Genomic DNA, 22,292 nt, shown 5'->3' with positions numbered 1-22,292 from the left:
GCTTTCGTGGGCCAGACCTACTTCCTCAGATCAAATAGTGGAAGAAAATAGTCACAGCCATATATACCAAAGGATACAATTTTAAAAAATGAACACATATGAAAAGGACAAATCACATTTTAGAACAGAAGGAGGATGCAGGGGGACCTTCCTTCCCCCCACACACACACATCCCCCTTCTGTTCTGAAATGTGATTTGTCCTTTTCATATGTGTTCATTTTTTTAAATTGTATCCTTTGGTATATATATGGCTGTGACTATTTTCTTCCACTAAAGCTCATCATCTAATAAACCATCTTGTTAGTCTTTAAAGTGCTACATAGTCCTGTATTTTGTTTTAGCTACACCAGACTAACACGGCTACATTTCTATCACAGGCTCTAGGGAGTAAGTTGCAGCACAGAGGCAGGACCTAAGGGGAAGGGGCAGTTCCCAGTCCTTCCTCCTCTGTCTGAGGACTTTCCCCTGTCCTTCAGCTGCCCCCTCCAAGTGCACCAGTGCCCACAGCACACCTACCCCACTGCCACTCCCACCCCCCATGTGCACTCAGCCCCAGAGTGCCCCCAGGCCAATGTGTCGGGTGGGTGGTGGACTGGTAAGCAGGCAGGCAATGTGCTCTACCTGTGTCGGGCAGGTAGGTGGTACAGTGTGGCTCCAGCCCCCTGAGCCTGCCTGCCCTAGCAGCAGAGACTCTCGCCCTAGTCTCTGACATGGAAGAGAGGAATGGGAACTGGATGCAGGCAGAAGGGAGTCTGGGAGTGGAGTGTGCACAGGGCCACGTCAAGCAGTTTAAAGAGGCTCAGCCTTCCCCAGCCTATGTTATCTGCCGCCCATGCTCAGCTTCCAGTGAATTCAGTATGCATCGGGGTCAGCATCCTACAGCTTGGATCCTCAGGGCCATCTTGCAACCAGATCTGACTGGGCACAGGATGAGTTTCAGAAAGAAAACAAATTCTATGGATAAGAATACCAGTTATAGGATTTTTCCAGGTGGGTGACCAAACTTTATGAGGAAAGCAACATAGGTGGCTGCTAACTCCTTGAGTTTGTCCTTGGGGTGTACAATGATCCAAATAACCATGTGGCTTACTCTTGTTTTAAAAGGAATTTAATTGGAAAAATACAAGGACTCTGAGTCTAGTAAGGATTATAACTGTGCAAAGAGTTAGGAAATAAAGCCGTCATTCCCGTACATCCTTGACCCCATTGTCAGTATTCAGTTCTAGTCCAAAAACTTTAGTAAGTGACGGCTTAAATAATTGCTGACTGCCACAGTATCACTGGTGGAAGGATCTTGGAGTTGTGATGGGAGGACAGAAATGTTCCAGTAGTGACCCATCTGCTGCACAAAGATCAAGACACAAGATGTGCAAATACACAGATACACACAGACACGGTGACATATGTAAAAATGCTTGAAAGTCAAGTGAGACACTGATAGAGCTTTGTTTGGCTCTGAAAACTCTCCATTGTTTCTTGATTGTAGCTTGCTTAGCCACAGAGACAGCTGGTTCCCTTGTGGCTGTTACCAAAGCACTGGCTTCAAAACTATGGCACACTGCAGAAGGCGCCAGCTAACTCCGCAGTCATGTCATTCAGTACCTGTGCACTTCTGGAGCGGAGCTCGTGCTAAGTAGTACAGTGTTACCGGTGCTTGGAAGACAGGAAGCCTATGTTGTCTTGGTGGCCTGGGTGATGCCCGCTCCGTTCTGCACATGAGGTGAGTTGGGAGGGACTTTGCTTTTCACGGCTGTTGGTTTCCTCTGCTTTTGACGCTGGCCTGGGAGGGATTTCAGCCCCAACATCTCGCAATACTTATTGCACTGGTGGAGAGCTTTAAACTGGTCAATGAAGGAAATGGCACAGTTGCCTTTAAACCCTTTGTATCTGCAGCAGTGAAGAAGAACAAAAAAGAGCTTTCAACCTTTATTTTTCAAAACAGGTTTACAGTATGACTTTGGATTCATGACTAACACTTGGGACTGCTGATGGGGGAGAAGAGAGGCAGTGCAGGGGAACTGGCCTGGGGCCGGGTTATTCAAAAGAGCCTGGGGCTCCTGGATGTTGCTACTGCTGCAGCAGCAGTGGCTGGAGCCCTGGGAACTTTAAATCACTGCCAGAGCTCCATGCAGCATGCTGAGGGCAGTGCTGAGGGCTGGCTAGTGGAGACGCGGCACATTCTGGGCATCACAGAAGTCTGTCAGGGGGAGGCTAGCCTTGGCCCCACCCCTTCTGCCCAAGAACCCACTCATTCCAGGGTTGTGAAGCCACCTCCTCCCCACACACACTCACATTGCCCAGGGGCCCGGCCTAGTCTGTTGGTCCCCCTGATAACACTACAACATTTAATAAGCTTCTCATCACCTCTCTGAGGGCACGTCTACATAGCCGGGCTAAACTTGACTTTTGGCTCTGTCTACACAGCAGTTATTTCGAGAGTGAGCATCTTTCCCCGACTCCCCTTATCCTCATACTACGAGGGTTCCAGGAGTCGGAGTAAGCAGTCCTCCAGCTCAACATGATGTTGAAATAACTGCTTATGTGTAGACACAGATTATGTCATTTTGGAATAAGGTCAGTTATTCTGAAATAATGCTGCTGTGTAGACAGCTTGAAGGAGAGAGGTATTATCCCCATTTTATATGTGATAAATCAAGGCACAAAGAGGTTAAATGTCTTGCCCAAGGCCAATCAAAAAGCTGTAGAGAGGAAAATATGGTTTAGGAATCTGGCTTTCAGCCCTGTGTTCCAACTATTCCTCTTCCATCTATAATTTCAATGACTGGCTAATATAAGTGTCCATTAATCTTCTTAGTTAGAGAAATTTGTAAATGAAGAAAAACTTCAGAGTAATCTATGTAAAATGCTTAGGGCACCTCAGATAGAAGAAGATACAGAAGTGGGCAAGTATCATCATTATTTCTCTGAAGCAGTGTCCCTACTGCTCACATGCAGAGCTAGGGACGGGGGCTGCCCACCTGTGAAGCTGTCTTGTGGTCTCCCTGGCTCTCTGTATCTATCTGTTGTTGCTTGGCTTAGATCGTAAACTCCACGGGCAGGGATCATCTTTTTACTTTGTGAGTAACAGTAACAGGAGTATGATCTTTGTCCTGTTATCCAAGTCAGCAAACAGTCTCCAGTGGGAGCTGTGCATGAACAAATATAGCTGGCAGCATTAAAATGAAAATATCTGAGCGGCAACATACTGTACAGTTCTAATGTGGCCAATTCATTTTTCTCCCAGGCAACCTAATGCTAATGAAGATGCTGCCTGCTATAAGGAGAAAAACCCAATCTCCATATGATGGATGGACCTGTCCGTTCTAACGTGCTCCGTAGAATAAAATTCACCGAAGGAGATAAGCAGGTGGCAGAGAAACCAAAAACTCTCTCTTAAGGCAGGGTGACAATATCTTTTTTTCAGTTTACATCTAACAGCTTCATTTTTGCATCTCTATTGTTACTTTAAGGTGACAGAACAGGGAGGTTAAAATGTCAGGCTATTTGCTTTCCTAACAGCAATAATCTCATATGAGATGAAAAGGCCTCCCGGGAACTCCCATGTGTCAGATCATGATGGAACACATGGTTTCACTGTAGGGTGGAAAAAAACTCTTTGATGGATCACACAAATCCTACCGTTTCTCAAACATACCGAAAAAATTAAGTCACGCTTTTCTGCATACCCACACATTTATAATGGCAGGCTCCCTTGCTTCCTTAGGGACATACATATATCATCTATAGACTTTGTTGCTTCATTTAAACACACACACACAAACACATTTGACTTAAATGATTTTAAGCAAATCATTGCAGTCTGGAAAGTATGTGGATAAAAGATAACAAGCTCTCTTCAGCTTGTAAGTGATCACCTTTATGGTGATCCGCTTCAAGAGGCAAGAGAAGTACTGAAGTCAGCCTTTTAATTTTTGGTGGGGTTTGGCCACTTCTGTCGTGATGACTGTACAATCTCAGCTCCTTCCTTAAAGTTGGAGCTGCCTGAATATTAAAAAAAAAAAAATCTTTTGCAGCAATTTTAGTGAATAATAGCTCTACACAGAGGTTGCTTTTATTAGTGGTGTGAACATACCACAGCGGAGCCATGTGGGAAAGGGCTTATCTGCCTGACAAGTGAACTAGGTGGTGGGCCTGCCCTGGCCTAGTTAGCCTGTCTGCTGGAAGAAGAGAAATCACCTGCTTGACTCTTTAAGGGCCAAGAGTATGAGTGTATTCCCATCCCCAACTAAGCAATGATATATCACTGAGCAGCTCCAGGAGGAGTTCCCTGAATGAAATGCAACTCAGACTCTCCCTCTGAATTACAATTGCTTCACAATGCCTTCTTGCATACCAGGAGTATGTTGCATTTGACCATAATCTCATTCAGCATATGTAATCCACTAGTTGTGTGTGTATCTGCACCCAGTCCCAAGAGGATGTGTCTATTTCTGGTCTCAGCTGCAGCTGGCTCTCCAGCTCATGCTGTAGAGAAACATGGTTCTAGGCAGAAGGCCTCTGGTTCAATTCAGTTCTAGGTGGGGGGTGGACATCATATGTACTTCACCCTGCTTTCATCTCTGCCAGCCTGTGTGACTGACTGGTGTGTAAGGATGGAGCCTGGCAGCTTGCCTTGTCCTTTTGCTGGCTCCGAGCATCATCATCAGGCACAAAGTCTGTGCTCTTCCCCTGGTCCTGACTCATGTTTAGGGTAGCCTGACATTGTGCCTTCACTCGTTTATACTCCCTGGCTCTGTACTCTCAATCAAGCCCATAGGCAGGTTGTAAACAGAAAGGCAAAGTAGCTCGGGGATGGAATGACAAAATGTTCTCCTGCTTCTTGGGGGCGGGGATGCCTGGGGAAGGCTAGCCTCAGCCCAGCTCCTTCTACCAGAGGGGGCAGAAATTAAGTCTATAGATGATATACAGCCAAGGAGACTCCCAGACCAAATCCCAAACCTGGGAGCATGAAGACCCCCTGAGAGAATTGTTCTCACCAGCAAGCCTGCCTGACATTGACAAGAGCTTCCCCTTTGGATCAAGCTGAGGAGAACTTTGGGTTTGACTGGAAATTGGTCAGGGCAGTGCAACTCCTCATTCCAAAGGGCAGGCCTTAAAGAAACAGCACTTTGTTCCTCCTTTTGTTGTGTTTTGTTTGTGCCTGAAGGCCAGTCTTCTTTCACCTTCCAATAGAGGTTTAATCATGAATATTCAACCAATCACTGGGTGTTTGTGGGAAATAAAGGCCAAATTCACTGGGACTATTACTCACTACAAATAATTCAATGAGCTTTAGTTAAAACCCCTTCACTCTATAGTGGTTTTGTGTTACTATCCTGCATGCTTGCAGCACTGTATGTGTCAAGAGAATCAGGTGCCAATGTCTGAGTGAATAATGAGCCTCTGTGATGCAGAGGGCCTTTGGATAACATCTGCTTGCTTTAATATTTAAAATATCTTGTTTCCGTTGCAGGACTGAAAGAGGGGCCACATTTCTCCTCCACTCTGAAGTGGGCTGCTGTTCTATTCAGCAAAATGTAAATGCTTAGGAATCTCCAGGGCCATTAGTGATTTGACAGCTTTCACTGCCATGAATGATAGTTGTTTTCCTTTGTGATTGCTCTTGTAGGTCTGTGCAAAATGACCATTTTCAAGGCATGAATGTAGTGGGTTTTCCTTCTGGCAGACATTGCCTATTTTTCAAATTGAGAGGGGAAAACCATTTCCTTTTCCATGGATGCCACATTACTGGAAATTGTGTTGCTGCTGGTAGGAATTTTTCACATGCTTTTTCCTGCACACTTGCTTTGCAAGAAGTTTATTCACTCTATAGAACTGAGACCAATAGTTTAACAGTTGGAAATAGTTTTGGCACAAAAAGGTAACGTTTAAAAATCTATCCTCTCTTCTCATGAAACTAGAAAAATTATCCAGTGTATGGCAATAAATTATTAACTTTTATGTCAATAATGTCTCTGCAGGATCAGTACATACCTCCATTAACCAATGATCCCAGGGGACATATTGGAAGGAATCAACCAGGACATTATTTATTTTCATCTTTGATGACTGATTCTTCAAACTTTGGGGGCCCAGCCTGAGACCTTTGGGGCCTGATTTTCACAGGTTCTGAGCACTCTGAGTTTCCACTGAGTTCAACTGGAGTTTTGGGTACTCAGCATTCATTAAAATGAGGCCCAGAAACTCAGTGACAGCAAATGAGTGTCTCGTTTTGTGAAAGTATATTCAGCCCCTACCTATTGACAGCAAATGGGATTGGGCTTTCAATGGCTCATGGATGAAAAATGAGGCCAACATATTGTGGAGTTTAAAAAGTTGATTAATACTATTCCACCAATTTTATTCACAAATAAAATCATCCCCATTTCCCTTCTTCTATCACAATTGGCTTTTGTTTGCTTTTGTATGTAGAGATGATATGAAACCAACTTTTCCCCTCTGATCCAAACACCACTGGATTTGAAAGGCTTCAGAATCTCTGGAGGGATTTGAATGTTATAAATGGTTCCTATCTTTACAGCAGGTAATCGAAAGCTACCTATTTACCCCTTTCTACTGTATCCATCACCATAGGATCAGAGAATTAAATCCTTGCATCTGAGCAGTCCCAACCTTTGGGATATTCAAAAAACAGTTTGTACCTCAGTGCTTGTCTAGAGCCTTCCTTCACTTACACATCTAGAATGTATAATTTGTTCTATAGTCTAACTGGAGCTTGGCAGGACAAGTGAGGCTAATTCAAACATTCTGCTGCTGTTACAGCTTGTGGGTATATGTAACGGGGGAGGAGGCCTGTTTCAGCAAATGGATTCTAAATGGGAAATATCCTCATGCTGCTTTCATAGGTTCTGTGTTCAATAGCACCAAATGACCTTTCCAGCCTCCTGAAAGAATGTGTAATCTGTTATTTAACATGTGATGTGTTGTTAGTTAACGCGTAGATTACTGATGAATGGCAGGGTATGACAAAATGCCTTCAAGTTCAGGGAGAAGCCCGAACCAAAATTCCTGAAATCTAGAGGAGTTGGGATTTGGATACAAATTCAAACTTTGTGGTGCCTTCTCTCTCCACAGAGGGCTATCCCATAGCTCTCCATGCTTCAAAACACGGAGGGAATTTTTAGATTCCACATTTGGTATCTGGAGGCATTTTAAATTATAATGGCTATGGGGGTAAAAAAAAATATTACGCTCTCATTTCCCTCATGGTTTTTACACACCCTGGATACTCCTTGGTAATTAAAATCTAATCTAAAATTTGGGTTGATTGTTGCGAAGCTCTTAGAAAGCAGATCATTGTATTTCACCTTTTTTCTGGTTTAAATATAAGGAAGAATTGACTCAGCTATCATATTTACAAAGTTTAAGTTATGACTTTGGTGCTCCCCAATGGTTAAATTACAAATGTTTTCAAGGTCTGTTTTTCTATTTCTAGTAAAGCCTTGCCCTCTAGTGGTAGAAAATGTATCACAGCCATTACTATTGCACACCGATTATACAGCAACTTCCTGGTCTCGCACCCTCAGTACCTGACTGGTCCTGGATGAGGAATTTTGTTGGACCAGGAGAGGTCATACCTGGCCCACCTCCACCTCCTTCCAACCCCCCGCAAGTCCTGGCCCAGCTGCCAGCCTCCCAACTGGTTTCCCCCTGCAGCTGGCCCAGTTACCCTACCAGCCCCACCAGGCTTCCCGGCCCTACTGAGCAGCCTCAGTGCTGTGCACTGGGCTCCTGGCCCGGTTGGCAGATTGCTGGGGGAAGCCTGCTGCCCTGTCAGCATGCAGGGCTCTCAGCCACCAGCTCGCCGTTGGAACATCCATGATGCTTCTGACCATGGATACTGTCGGACTAGAGAGGCCCAGTTTAGAGAGGTTCAACCTGTAATAACTTTGTGCTTTTGTGACTTTTCACTCCGCTGATAAAACAAGTATATGAGATGCACAAAACAATAACTAATCAGACATGTGTTTATATATCATAAGCATCTAACCCAGGGTTTTGCAAGCTATGGCCCATGGGCAATATTCCCATCCATGTGCAGAATAATTTTTGCTATGTACGCTGAGGCATGTGTGAGTGTGCACCACCAGTAGAAATGCATGCTGCCAACTGTGGGTTCTCTGCTAATCCGCCAGGCGGCGTTTTAATTTCTCCTGGGTGAGTCACTCAAGCGCTCAGTTTACAGAGAACACTTTCCGCAGGCCAAATCAGGCCTATCGATACATTTTGACCAGCTTGCTGAATCCAGTTGTATTACATCAGGGTAATCCATTGGCAGGCCATGAGAGTTTGCTTATATAGAGCATTCGCAGGCAAAGCTGCCTGCAGCTCCTAGTGGCCAAGGTTTGCTCTCCCTGGCCAATGGGAGAAGCAGAAAGCAACAGCCAGGCTGCGGGAAGCAGTGCAGGCATCAAGAATGTGCTGGCCACTGCTTCTCACAGCTCCCATTGTCAGGAGAATGGTAAACGGCGGTGACTGAAAGCGGTGGCCAGCTATATCTGCAAACGCTCAATGTAACAAACTCTCATGGCCTGCCAGCAGATTAGCCTGATGAGCCACATGTTGCCCACAATTGCACTGTCAGGGCTTCATATAAAATACAGTGGCTCGGAGAAGACAATTGAAGAAAAAATAATTTTCAGTGCTTGTTTTTGTATATCGATCTGATGATTACTAATTTTCTTCCTCTAAAATTAATAATACCCTTGAAAATATGTATTTTCTCCTGTTGAGAAATTTTATGTACAAAATGTATATATTATTTTCTATAATTGTCCTGTGCCAGCCCACCATAACAGCAAGGCTGAATAATATGGCCCTGGCAGCTGATATTTTGGGGACTCCTGAGCTAATAATCTCTTTAATAACCAATAAAAAAAATGGGAAGGGGACAGGGATATCAAGAGGAGAACAGAGAAAGAAATTTGGACATCACATTTTGTGGTTCAGACCTTAACTGCTTGGATTCCTACACTCTGGCTTCTAAAAAGATTAATGGCACTGGGCAATGCTAGAAATGTTATGCAGAATATTAATCTGGGCTGTCTCTTGCTAGAGGTATTGTATGCTTATTTTAAAAGTAATACTAGGGGCAAAAATTAAATGAACATAAATAATTCCTGATGGTTGCCATAGCAGCTTTTGTAAATTCATCAATAACACTTTATAGCATGACATTAGAGTATTTTTAACTTAATATCAGCACTAGAATGCAGGTTTTATTTTTTTGCTAATCATAATCATAGTGTTGTCAGAGTGAATTTAGCTTTTTATTTACTACCGGAATTAAATAGAAACTCCATTAAACAGTCTCCATTCAGCCATGGTGCTGGTAAAATTTTCCGAAGTTATATGTATAAAGGAATTAGATGTGCCAAACACCTATTTGATTAATGAGTCTGTCTCCCCTGCAAAGACAGGTTAATGCCTCTAATGCCATTTGCATTGGCTATTACACTGATACATTAGTTTCATTTCATTTCTGTCTTACAGTCACAAAAAATAGAATCATTATTAGAATTATAACCCACTATGACTGTGTGCATTCTCCCAGACATATTGGATTTAGCACCTCTTTTGTTTGCATTGTATTGCCATTAGCAGTAAGCTGTAATGTGGATCAATTTCTACCTATTTATTTGTTTTTCTCTGTATAGCCCAACATGGTTTAAAATCAGCTTGGCAAAAATTAAGTCAGAGGCATCCACCTACAGGACTAGCAAAAATCTGGTGCCTTGTAGAAATAACATGAGTAAAACAAAAGGCACTAGAAATTGAAGAGGTGGTTGCTTAAGACAAAGAGTGTCTGTTTGTGGTAATTCTTAGTTCAGACTTTACTGTACATTCTTTGTCTGACCTCATCTTCCTGTCTCTTTGTCCCAGATGTGTTTTCATCAGCATAATTTCCCATAGTGTGTCGTATAATAACATTCATTAAAACCTTCCTATAAATCATCAGGTTCCAGAGCACAGTCTTACATAATTAAAACTTTTATGAGTTCTTTATTTCCTAGCTCGATGATGAGAGACTAATTCAAATAATTTCGCTTTGGAGCCAATGCAAAAAAAAAAAAAAAAATCAATTTAAAATTTGAAAAAGTGCCAGGCTCAAAATGTCAAGGGGTTTCCCAGAATATTCTGGGATATTACAAAGGAGGTGGAGGAGGAGTAAAAGCATTGTTCTTTTTTCTGTGCCTCTGGCATATAGAGAACCACATAGAACTTATCTCAGCAATATGTACAAAGACTATTTTTTGTACAGATTTCTCAAAGAAGAACCCAACTTAAATGGGTTGTCACAATCATCTATCCAAGAAGAATGCAAGGGAACAGAACTATGACAACACACAATAAAGTCAGAGAAAATAATAGTATGCATTAATTGAGGAAACAACGGGCTTGTTAAAATAATATTGAAAGGAGTGTTCTTTTCTCTCTGGTGCAAAATTTCACAGCAGTTATGGGAGGCAGGGTTGGAATTGCTAAATATCTCAGCAGATGAATGACATTTAAAAACAGATACAAGGAAATTTGTGTTTTCTCCATGTATGGTTAATCTGCACAACTCACTTCTGCAAGGGTGCATCTACACAGTACCCTAAACTCAAAATAAGATATGCTAAGCAAATTGCATATCTTATTTTGATTCTGTTTCAAAATGGCTTATTTTGAAATTTGGCATGTATACACAGTGCCAAATTTCAAAATAACACACTATTTCGAGACATCCCTTAACCCTCGTGAAATGAGGGATACAGGGATGCCAAAATAGCAGACCCACATTTCGAAAAATATTTGGAATTAATGAGTGGCTTGGTAAAATGTGGGGCAGTTATTTTGGGATACTTCTGGTATCCTGAAATAGTTGTGCAGCATAGACCTACCCAGGGCCGGATTAAGGCATGGGCTAGCCGGGCTCCAACCTATTGGGGGGGGCCTGATGGCAGCTGTAAGGGGTGCACAGTGCCCCTTATAGTTGCCATCAGGCACCATGCGCCCAGCTCCTCGATCGTGGGCTGCAGCAGCTCCCAGCGGCAATCCTGCAGTGGCCACCCAGGGTGGGGGCCGCGTTAACCCCCGCAGTGCCGGCCAGCAACGCCCTTCCCCCCACAGCTGCAGGGATCTTCACGGCCAGGCTTGGCCCGCCCTGGGCGGCCCCAGGCTGCACGCCAGCGGCGGTAGCCGGGCGGCGCTGGGATAGGCACGTGCGTCCTGCTGCCGCCAGCTCCGCTCACCCTGCACCGCGCACCGGGCAGGGGCAGGGCAGCGCATGCGCCCTCCCCCATGCACAAGCATGGGGGCGGGGCTGTGTATGCACCCTCCCCACACACTGGCGCAGGGGCGGGGCCGCGCATGCGCTGTCCCCTATGATGCGCCTTCCCCCAACCCGGGGCACAATTAACCTGTCTGCCCGGGGTGCCGGAATGTCTCGGTCCAGCTCTGGATGTACCCCAAGATATTGTGTATAAGGGATAACAACATCCAGGCTTCTGGAGATGAGTCATCAACTAACTGCCTGCAGCAGATACCTATGTTGTTCATTATGGGGCTATTATAATTTCCTGTGGAGCATCTGGTGTATGCCAGTATCTGAAATGGGATGCAAGATTTGATGGATCATAGCTCTGACCTGGTATGACTGCTTGTGTGCTCCTTGATATAATCTGAACAGGACAGAAGGCAAGATGCTGCAACTCTGGAATGCTCTTAAGCCACTGCCACAGGCTGCTCCACCCCTTAAAGCAACCCAGGCTCAGACTTGCCAGTGACCAGACATCTATCCCCTATCTAAGGCTGATGGAGACTTAATTATACTGACTCACCTCAGCTGCTAGGGAGCAGGGAGAGGACAACTTAAACAGAGTTGTGAACTCACTTTGGGGAAGAGACCCAGGAGAGAGGAGCATGGGTGGGAAGCAGCCTATCCATAGCCAACAAGTTAGGCCCTTATGGAGGAGCACTGAAATAGGGCCTTTCAGGACCAGGGATCTCTCTGAGGGAAGCTGTGAGAAGTCCTAGGGAGGGGCGGCAATGAGGGAAAGTCTGCTGGGAGGAAGCAGCATAATAGAATCTCTGCAGAGCCCAGGAATAGGTGCTAAGATGCAGAAAATGTCACGGTAGCCTGAGGTGAGCAGAATTATTCATTTGAAAGTACTGAGATTTACACTCAGAACTTTCCTTATTCAGGAAATGGGCAGAATTTAAAAGTCTTTGTAGGACTAAGGAAGTGGACTCTAGGGGATGAAGTGCCCTGAAGCATCATGATTTAGCATCAAGTGATATCATGGTGGTAAAGCATGACCACTTACCGTCCAAGGGAAGCAAATATACTCCATGCCTTGGGTACTTTTTTGGCTCTATCAATCTGTTTTTTCACTTCTCTGGGTAGGTATTTCAGTTTTATGAATACTCTATATAGATCCTGTAGGTGTTTGTCTCTGTCTGTGGGTTTGGAGCAAATATAGTTGTATCTTAGGACTTGGCTGTATACAATAGACTGAAAAATGTGTCTGGGATAGAAGCTAGAGGCATGAAGGTAAATGTAGTGGTCAGTAGGTTTCCTGTATGGGGTGGTGGAAATTTGTCCATTATTTAATTGTACTGTAGTGTCAATGAAGTGGATTTCTCATGTGGACTGATCCAGGCTGAGGTTGATGGTGGGGTGGAGGTAGTTAAAATCCCTGTGAAATTCTTCATGGGTTTCTTTCCCGTGGGTCCATATGATGAAGATGTCATCAATGTAGTGTAAGCAGAGTAAGAGTACTAGGGGATGAGAGCTGAGGAAACGTTCAAGGTCAACCATAAAGAAGTTGGCATATTGTGGTGCCATGCGGGTGCCTATGGCTGTGCTGCTGACTTGAAGTAGTTGTGGGTGAAACACATATGGAAGTAGTTGTGAAAAAACAGATTGATAGAGCCAAAAAAGTACCCAGATATGAACTACTTCAAGACAGGCCCAAAAGAGAAAATAACAGAAGTCCTCTTATCATTACCTACAGTCTACAGCTCAAACCCCTCCAACGCATTATACACAATCAGCAACCTATCTTGGAAAATGATCCCTTACCTGAGACCTTAGGGGAAAGGCCAATCCTTGCTTACAGACAACCCCCTAACCTTAAACAAATTCTTTCCAATAACCACACAACATACCTCCATCAAAATCATCCAAGAACCCACCCCTGCAATCAGCCCCGGTGCCAACTCTGCCCACACATGTACATCACTGGACCCAACCACATCAGTACCAAATCAGAGGCTCATTTAACTGCACATCCACTAATGTGATCTATGCCATCAAATGCCAACAATACCCCACTGCCATGTATATTGGCCAAACTGGTTAGTCTCTATGGAAAAGAATTAATGGACACAAATCAGATGTCCGAAAAGGCAATACACTGTTGGAGAACAGTTTAATCTACCTGGACACTCATTAATGGATCTCCATATCACCATTTTGTTTCAGGCAAATTCCACAAGCAAAATACACAGAGAAGGACTTTGGGAGACGTTGAAAAGAATTATAACATAAATGGGTTAAGCTTTTTATTGCTGTTGTGGGATTCCCTATATTTGTTTCTTAAGAACAGCTAGAATAATTTCAGAGTCACTAGGAGACAGGTTGCTTTTGATTGCCATGGATACTGTTTGACTGTTTCAAGAAATTTTTGTCTTCCAGAAGGGGGGGATGCTTTGCAATGAAATAAATGTTAGTAAACCCTTAAATGAGTTTCTTTTGTGCATCAAGTTACTATCCTATATATAGCTGCATTGGACACATAGATACAGACACAGACAGGACCGGCTTTAGGCCGATTTGCCTGATTCCCCCGAATTGGACCCCACACCTAAAAGGGCCCCGCACCCTAAAGCCAGAGGGCCCAGCACCCTAACCCCGGAAGTGTGCTGGCATGCCGGGCGTGCTGCGGGAGCGAGCATTGGCCCTGGAGGAAGAGCACAGCGGCTTCTGTGCGCTGTGGAAGGACGGGAGGGGAAGTTTGGCTGGAAGGCGGGACTCTGCCCTGTAGCTGGGGATTTAAAGGAGCTGTTAGTTGTGTGTTAGTTGTGTGCTGGGGGTGGTTTTTTTTTTTTTTTTTTTTTTCTCAATCAAAATTTGGTTTGAATTGGGCCCCGCACTTCCTAAAGCCGGCCCTGGACACAGATGCACAGATGCTCAAACTGATGTGCCTTATGGGGCATGATCTTCAGAAGGTGATTCTTCAGCACTTCTGAAAATCAATATCTCAAAAATCGATATCTCAAAATATCCCAAAATGGGTACCCAAAATCACTTTTGAAAATGTAGGTCTGTATCCCATTACCTATTCCCTGAATCATTACATCTCCTGGATTTTTCAAATAATTTTGTATAATGGGTAAGATAGGAACTAAAACATTAAATATTGACAATTCTATTTATTTGTATTGTGTTGGAGAGAAAAACAAATAGAAAATAAAATCTTGACCACATTATTTGTGTGGGGAATACCAATGACATCTTATTTCTTCCAAGATAAAGTGTTTATGAAAAAATTCAACAGAGCAAAACTTCAAGTATGTTTGCTTTCCTTCATAGAATAAAACACATTTATTTTCCTGATAGGAAAGTTCCCATTAATATTTTATGAACATGAGGAGGTTAACAGAAGTCACATTGTGATTGTTTTTCTCCTAAAGTTATGATGAGAAATAGCTCTCCAATGCACCAACCCCCATTGGGTTTACACTATGAGGAATTTGAAGCACAATGCAAATATATTCCATTAAGAAATGTCTTTCACTCACCCTTTGGCCAACGTTGCTATGCCAACGTCAGTTAACTTCATTCCTACACCTACAAAACAAAAATAGGGAGCTTTCATTAAACCAGGCTTTCTAGGATTGCCTTCAGACATATAGTCTTGTATATACAGCTAGTTATTCTTTATTGATTGATTGTTTCAGTCATCTCTGTGTAGTGACAATATTTTAACATTCTCCCCTCACACACAGTGTTTTTGGTCTGTGGTTCTAGTAGCAGTCAGTAGCATTCCAGTGATTCACAAACAGGGTGATAAGTGGAGTCCTAAGGCTTTGGAGTGTTTCCTATACTGGACGGTAGCTGAGAGTGTCACTTTAACTGTGGCCTCACAGGCTATGTCTAGACTACAGGATTTTTCGAAAAAAGTGGCCTTTTTTTGAAAAAACGTCATCTGTGTCTAGACTGCTGCCTCTTTCTTTCGAAATTAAATTGAAAGAATGCAGTGGTTTTTTTCGACAGGGTAAATCTCATTTTACGAGGAAGAACACCTTTTTTTTTTAAAGAGATCTTTCGAAAAAAGGCGTTCTTGACTGCAAACAAGGCTTTTTTGAAAGAGAGCATCCAGATTGCCTGAGTGCTCTCTTTCAAAAAAATGGTTCGCTTTTTTGAAAAAAGTTGTGGCTTTCTAGATGATCTCTTTTGAAAGAAGATTTTTCGAAATATTCCTTTGAAAAAGCTTCTTTCGAAAGAAGTGTGTAGTCTAGATGTACCCTTAAGAGGACATCTAAATCCAGCATCAGAATATTTACATCTGCAAAGAGACAAATGTGGGTCATTTAGTGTGCTTGGATTTTGGTATTTGGATGTTTGCAAGTGGGAGGAGAGAGGAGGGAAAGAGACCATGTATTCCGGTAGAGAAATCTCTTTGAATATCAAAATGGTCCATCAATCTTTGCTCTGTTTAGTCTTTTGAGTGACACTTGGAACTAAATTAAACTCTTTGCTCAGTGTTTCCAAAAAAGCCCTTCCACCTCCTACTTTACCCCACTTGGCTATTGTCCTGTCCCTGTGTTGTGCACTTGTCTTGTGCAGAGATGGTGACACAGAGAGCCTCCTTCTTCCTCCGAGCAGGTGTCTGAGTATAGGGCAGATCTAGCACTTCCTCAGGTATACTGCAGGATACCCATTCCACAGCCACGCCACTCTAAGTGGATGTGGCCAGCAAGTTTGGAGCATGTACAGGGTCCTGGTCCCTGTTTGTGATGCTGCTGCTGTCAGCAGGATTTACAACATGCTCATTTTTTGGAACATCAGTGGTAAGAACCGATACAGAGGATATAGCTCCCAGGCTCACATGATAACTCAGCCACTCTGCTTCCTGACTCCAGAATGCCTCACACTCATAAGGCCAGGACTTTGCCCTATAGCAGGGGTGGGCAACAATTTTTGAGGGGGGACACTCCAAGATTTTGGAAAGTGGTCGAGGGCAGCACTCTTCCATGATATTGATGGAAGAGGTATGAAGTCTGGGATGGAGGTTGGGTGCAGAAAGAGCTTGGGATAATGGATTGGGATGCAGGAGGGAGAGTGGAGTCTGACAGGGAGTTTGGATGAAGGAAGCATTTGTGACCTAGGGCAGGGGACTGGGATGCAGGGATTTGGTTTGTGACCTATGGGCGGGGACTGCGGCACAGGAGTTTGGGTTGTAACCTAAGATAGGAAGGGATTGTGATCTGGGGAGAGGGTTGGGGAAGAGAGGGGCTAGGGTGCCAGAGGCAAGTGCTGGCCAGCAAACTAACCAGCCTGCCTTCGTGCAGAGCTAAATGCTTGCAGAGTTTAAAACGTTTCTCAGCCTGCCTGCCTGCCCGCCCACCCACTCACCTGCCCCACGCCTGCACAGCCTGCAGGGCCATGTGCTTGCGTGAATAACTGAGCCAAAGGGGAGGTGGGCATGGTGCTTTGTGTGCTGCTTGTTGTTTAAACAGGCAACTCCCATTGGCCAGTTTATGGCCAGAAACTGGCCAATGGTATTGTGCTGGGGGCAGGGGCAGCACCCGAAGCCTTCCCCCCCCCCTTGCTTCCGGGATCACCATTTTGAAAGACAAACGGCCCTGCTGCCATGACACTGAGCGGTGTGTGGGACAAGCAAGGGAATCTGCCAGGGGCTCCCTGCTATGTCTGTGGACAGGATCCTGTGGCTGGTCAGGCTGGATCTGGCCCATGAACTGTATTTTGCTCCGACCTGCCCTATAGGCTTTTACCTCTTAATTCATTTGCATTTTTTCCAGCTTTCTAATTTTAAAGGGTAGAGCATGGTGCTGTTTAAAATATTCCACCTTTCCTTGCAGAACACAAGCCAGGGCTGTTGCTCTATTTATTCCCTCATCAACGTAGTGAAGACAGACTGTGCTTCTTTTAAGGCCAAATATTTGCGGGTGAGCGAGGCACATAATAGTGTCATGGCAGCATTCTCTGGATGTAAGGAGGGCATTTCTTCAGACAGGGTCAGGCGCCTGGGTGTGAATATTTCCATTGGTTTTGAAGACAGGTGTCAGATATTGAAATGTAAGGCAAAGTGAGGGCACAGGGTGCTGTTTTTAGTCTTTTAATTCACAAAGCAATTCATAAATCCCAGTGTGAGGTGACAAGCAGACAATAGTCAGCCTTGCAATGAGTGTTTTGATTTACTAAGGTGCATTTGTGGTAAAATTAAATCTCTTATTAAGATGGTGAGACTATTTTTTTTCTTCCCAAGCTGTTTATTTCCAGAAACACAGGCATGAATGTCCCTTCCCTCAGCTCCTTCAGTTGAACACAGTACCACACCATGGGTGCCAATGAGCCTATTTAAAGTACTTTGCACAGCAAGCAGCTAATTCTTTTCTTTTCTGTGAGTGTGGAGAACACACGGCCAACAGAGCACCCGCTTACAGGGCCTGCGTTAGAGATCAGAAAAGAAAAAATTGGAAACCTCTCTGCAAAGCTTTTATTCTGTCCCATGTGAGATGCCATATCAAAAGGCTGTGCATTTTAATTGTTCTAAACCCATATTTGTATCATTCTCCAGTCACTTTGTCAAAGGCGCTTATAATTACTTTTGATATTTTTGTAATAACTAGGTGGATCTCAGTGCTTCAATTAGACTGTAAAGAATATACTTTAAAAAATTCTATGTCCCTATTTAATAATTTGTCTGAGGTCCTGGGGCATAATACTTGTTTGAATTGCTATTTAAGGGGAGGAAAGCCTATTACAATTAGTTTTTGATAACAGTAATTTACAGACATGTTTATACTGATAGGGTATCATCTAATTAGCTAATTCTTGTGAATGATGTTATTGTTCTTTACTTGTACTGCAATAAAGCATAGGAATCATGAACCAGGGCCCCATTGTCTGAGACACTGTACAAACATATTCATTGGAAGCCAGAGGCATGTGATTTCCTGGTTTGCCTGAGAGGTTCAGGTGTGATTCCTGGTTCCAGTCTCTCACTACTGAGGCCAGCAGCATTGCAAGGAGACCAGCACAGCAAGGGGAGCATGTCAGGAATGATACAGGTAGACTCAGGTGAGAGTACCATATGGTTCTTTTTGTCCAGAATGGTCTGGAGAAAGTATAAAAACAAGGCTGAACATCTGGCAGAGTGAGGAGAAGTGCTGCCTACGGCTCCCAGGAATAAACTCCTCTCTGAGACCCAGTTTAGAGCTCCAAGTAGGACAAGGAAATGGTTGAGAGCAGTCATGGAAACATATCTTGGGGCCATTCAGAACTCACATATCAAAACACATGCTGTATGGGGGGGCCAGATCCTGGAGTGGTAGATTCTTTCAGTCCCGCCAGACATCAGCGTAATGGGGAGCTGAAAGTGGGTCTCCATCTATAGCCTAGGACAAATCATTGAAAGTGAAATTCTTCCTTGTGTAGAGGAGCAGCACAGACTGTGCACCATTGAAGTCTGACTTCCAAGCCTATAGTAATATTTAAGTGGTGCAGTAGGCTTCATGCTATTTCACCCTATGGTTACTAATACAGCTTGTCCCTTTTGTCCTCCTGCTCCTAGATAATGTACAGTCGATTGAATGGATGGGTTCTGTGTGATCAAAGAGTTCCTCATGCCCTACATTTTTCTCTTGCTCCCACTGAACCCATAGCAAAACTCCTTTGACTCCAGTGGGAATGGCTCAGGCTAAAAGTTCCTAACTGTCAGGGTAGTCAAACACTGGAATAAATTGCCCAGGGAGGTTGTGGAATCTCCATCTCTGGAGATATTTAAGAGGATGTTAGATAAATGTCTATCAGGGATGGTCTAGACAGTATTTGGTCCTGCCATGAGGGCAGGAGACTGGACTCGATGACCTCTCGCGGTCCCTTCCAGTCCTAGTATTCTATGATACTATGAAATGAAGCATGGGAAATTCAAATCCTGGCTTCATTTGCAATTTCGATATGTCTAATTTACATCTCTCTTTTGAAAGAGGGATGTAGTCTAAACATAGCCTAAGTGTGCTAGCAGGTGTGCAGCCAGGGCACTGGACATGATCTGTTCAACAGCAATCTCTCTGGTCCCTGCCTACGAGAAGTCATTTTACGTGGTAGGGTTAGCGAGGGAGGATAACCTGTGCCCGCTTAATGTGGCATTCTCTCCCCTGTTAGTGGTGGCTAGACTAGCTAGGGATTGATGGGACTGCTACAGTCTTAGCTAATAGACGTGTCTTATAGCTCATGAATAGAGGATCGTTTGCTCCTCTCCTCCATTCCAACCTCCTCAGAGATTTCCACTGCTCACCACATCCCTCTTCTTCTCCAACCCATTCCGTGAGGCTTCCCCACTTGCCATGTCCCTCCTCAGTCCTCCCACAAGACTGCCTGTCCACGGAGTCCTTCCTCCACCCCCTCCTTCACAAGACACTCCCCCATCTTCTGCCTGCATTGTCCCTCCTCTTCTCCACACCCCTCCTCTGTGAGACCTCCCCACCCCATTGCATCCTTCCTCACCCTCCTGCCATCATGGGGGAGAGGATCCTAAGAGAAGGAGGACATGGTGGACAGGTGCGGAGGAGAGGAGGGTTGAAGTAGAAGCAGGATGGAACAGTCAAGGGGCCTGAGGTGGAATGAGGGTAGGGTGGAAGAGGTGAGACAGGGAGCTAGCCTCCCCCAGGGGAAGCTTGTGTTGGCCAGTGACAACTGGGGTCTGTCGGTGTTATGTGAACACACTTGGAAGTTCAGCATATTGAGGAGAGCAAAGAAGAGAGTTGTGCTGGAATGAGGCCCTGAAGGTATATTTCCACAGCTTGTGGCAGCGAGACTCCTAGCCTGGGTCAACAGACATGGGCTCGCAAGGCTTGTGCTAGCGCTAAAAATGTCTATGTGGACAACACTTCAGAGTGCACTACCCTCATCCACAGGCTTCAGAGTCTGAGCTGTGCCCACTTTGCAACTTCAGATCAGACTATGGCTATAGCTATTTTTAGAGTGCAAGCGCAAGCTCACCGATGGGCGGGGGAGGGCAAAAAGGGGGCAATTCAGCAGCTGGTGCCTTGGGCCCTTTAAATTGTCACTGGAGTGCTACGTGTTCTGGGAGGGTTATGCTGCACCCCAGGCAGCAGTGAGTTATGGTTGCCCTCGGCTCCGCCCCTTCTGCATCTTCTGGGAGTGCAGGACTGGTCCTCCCCACCTTGCCCAGAGGCCGGTGGAGGCTGTTGGCTCAGCTGTGCAAACATGCCAACCCTCCTCCCCCGCAATTTTTTCAGACAAGGCTATGAGGCTCACTGCTGCCAGTTGCATAGATCTACTATGAACATCTGTCCAGCTACTGAGATACAGAGTGATTGGCTGTCAGAGTGATAGCATGGTGTAACTGTGACATACTTGGGGCATCTAACATTGGTTGCTGTCAGAAGACCGGATACTGGGTTAGATGGACCATTGCTTTGACCTAGTATGGCAGTTCTCATGTAAGGATCAGAGCTTTCACCTTGGAAATCTGTAACAAGCAAGTTTCCGTTGGTCTTCTCATATAGCCAGTGCTGAAAGGTGCAACATTTCTGACCAGCTTCTGAGTCTCTTCTCTTGAAATTGATTTCCTTGCCATCCCGGACAGAATACTTCACAAATTCTCCAATCAGTTCCTCTTCCACGGTTGCATAAGGGATATTATTCTCAGGACGATGCACAAGGAAAATAGGAATTATCCTGAAATTAAACCCCAAAAAACCTTAATGATTTCAGGGAAAGTGAAGAGAGAGACTTTTTGTCCAGCAACATGCAGTTTCAGACAGTCAATAGAAAAAATAATAGGGCTGAGTCAAGTTAGATACCATAAATCATTTTAGTAGGAATTGGATCCTTTTCTATGCAATGATCTAGAAATTATGTTGATTCGCTTGGGTCAATTCTAAACCCCTCTGCATTAAGTTTTATGCCGCCCTTGTACATTCTGAAAATGAAGGTCTACATTTTAAAAATCTTAACTAATTTTGGGTGCATTATTTTTATGGTGTCAATTTTGGCAGCCAAAGGCCTGATTTTTAGAGTTGCTGAGCCCCTTTATCTCCCAGTGACTTCCAGGGGAGCGTTATTTGTGATCAGTGTTTGATACACTTCATGGCTTGATTTCTCAAGCCACACATCTAAAGCCTGAAGCATCCAGGTAGTTAGCACATTTGAAAATTTAGACTAAAATAACTGTTTTTCCAGGTAATAAGAGGATGCAATACAAAAACTTCTTTTTAGAGGATCCTTAGATTCTTAGTATAGAATGGCTCAAACTAAAGCCTTGGATATAAAAAATCCATAAAATTGTGGTGAAGTTTGTATCTAGTTCAGAACTTGTCAGCCAACTCCAGCTGATGTTTTGTATGGAAATTCAAAATTAGTTTTTTCAAACTCAGAACTTGAACTAATTTTCCTTAAAAGGTTTGCAAAGCCTTCCATGAACCTGGGTTGGATTTTCCAGACCCTAGGCTTATTTATGGTAAGGGATGAAAATAGAATAGATATGAAACTGACTACAATCTAAAACCATGCAAACTGCAGCAGTTTCACTTTGAGCTTGAGAGTCTTCTCAAAGAAACAACGAAGGCGTATATTGAATATAAAGTGAAACTGATGAACTTTGCATGTCTAGCTTGCACATATTTGAATTTGCTAAGGGTGGTGATGATCTAGAGAAACTACTTGTCTTGTTGTCAACACAAACTTCTTGGTTACCAGAATTCATTGCTGATGAATCTCAGACTCTGAGAAGTGCATTGAAACCTCACGGTGCGCCTGATCCTGTTCACATATAAACTGTAGTAACATAGGCATGCTCAGGAGGAGTGCCCTGCTACTACAGTGAAGGGCAGCAGGATAAGCCCTAAGCATAATTCCACTTTAGTCTGTTGAATGACAGTGATGCAAAGTTGAATGGAATCAAGCCCCAGTATCTCATTGTGCTAATGCAATTTGAAAACTATTAAGTCAGGTGGAGTTTATCAAAGAATCGCCATGTTTTTATTATATAGCTCACAAGATCTCCTGGCC

At 44.1% G+C, this 22,292-nt stretch overlaps 1 protein-coding gene across 1 annotated transcript in view; it reads right to left on the bottom strand.

Annotated features, from left to right (window-relative positions):
• Positions 1-233: 233 nt before the first annotated feature.
• ALPK2 (alpha kinase 2) overlaps positions 234-22,292 on the bottom strand; it is an 82,945-nt gene continuing 60,886 nt past the window's right edge. The window contains exons 10-12 of the mRNA XM_006116549.5: positions 20,743-20,960; positions 14,810-14,858; positions 234-1,888 (exon numbers count right to left, since the gene is read on the bottom strand). Of these exons, the coding sequence (XP_006116611.2) occupies positions 1,672-1,888; positions 14,810-14,858; positions 20,743-20,960 (484 nt within the window). The 3' untranslated portion in view covers positions 234-1,671. The remainder of the gene's footprint in view (positions 1,889-14,809; positions 14,859-20,742; positions 20,961-22,292) is intronic.

The sequence above is a fragment of the Pelodiscus sinensis genome, chromosome 6 (genome assembly GCF_052426305.1).
Source record: "Pelodiscus sinensis isolate ZL-2025 chromosome 6, ASM5242630v1, whole genome shotgun sequence".
Taxonomy (NCBI): domain Eukaryota; kingdom Metazoa; phylum Chordata; order Testudines; family Trionychidae; genus Pelodiscus; species Pelodiscus sinensis.
Note: the sequence above shows the minus strand (reverse complement) of the source record. Positions and strands in the feature narration are given on the sequence as shown.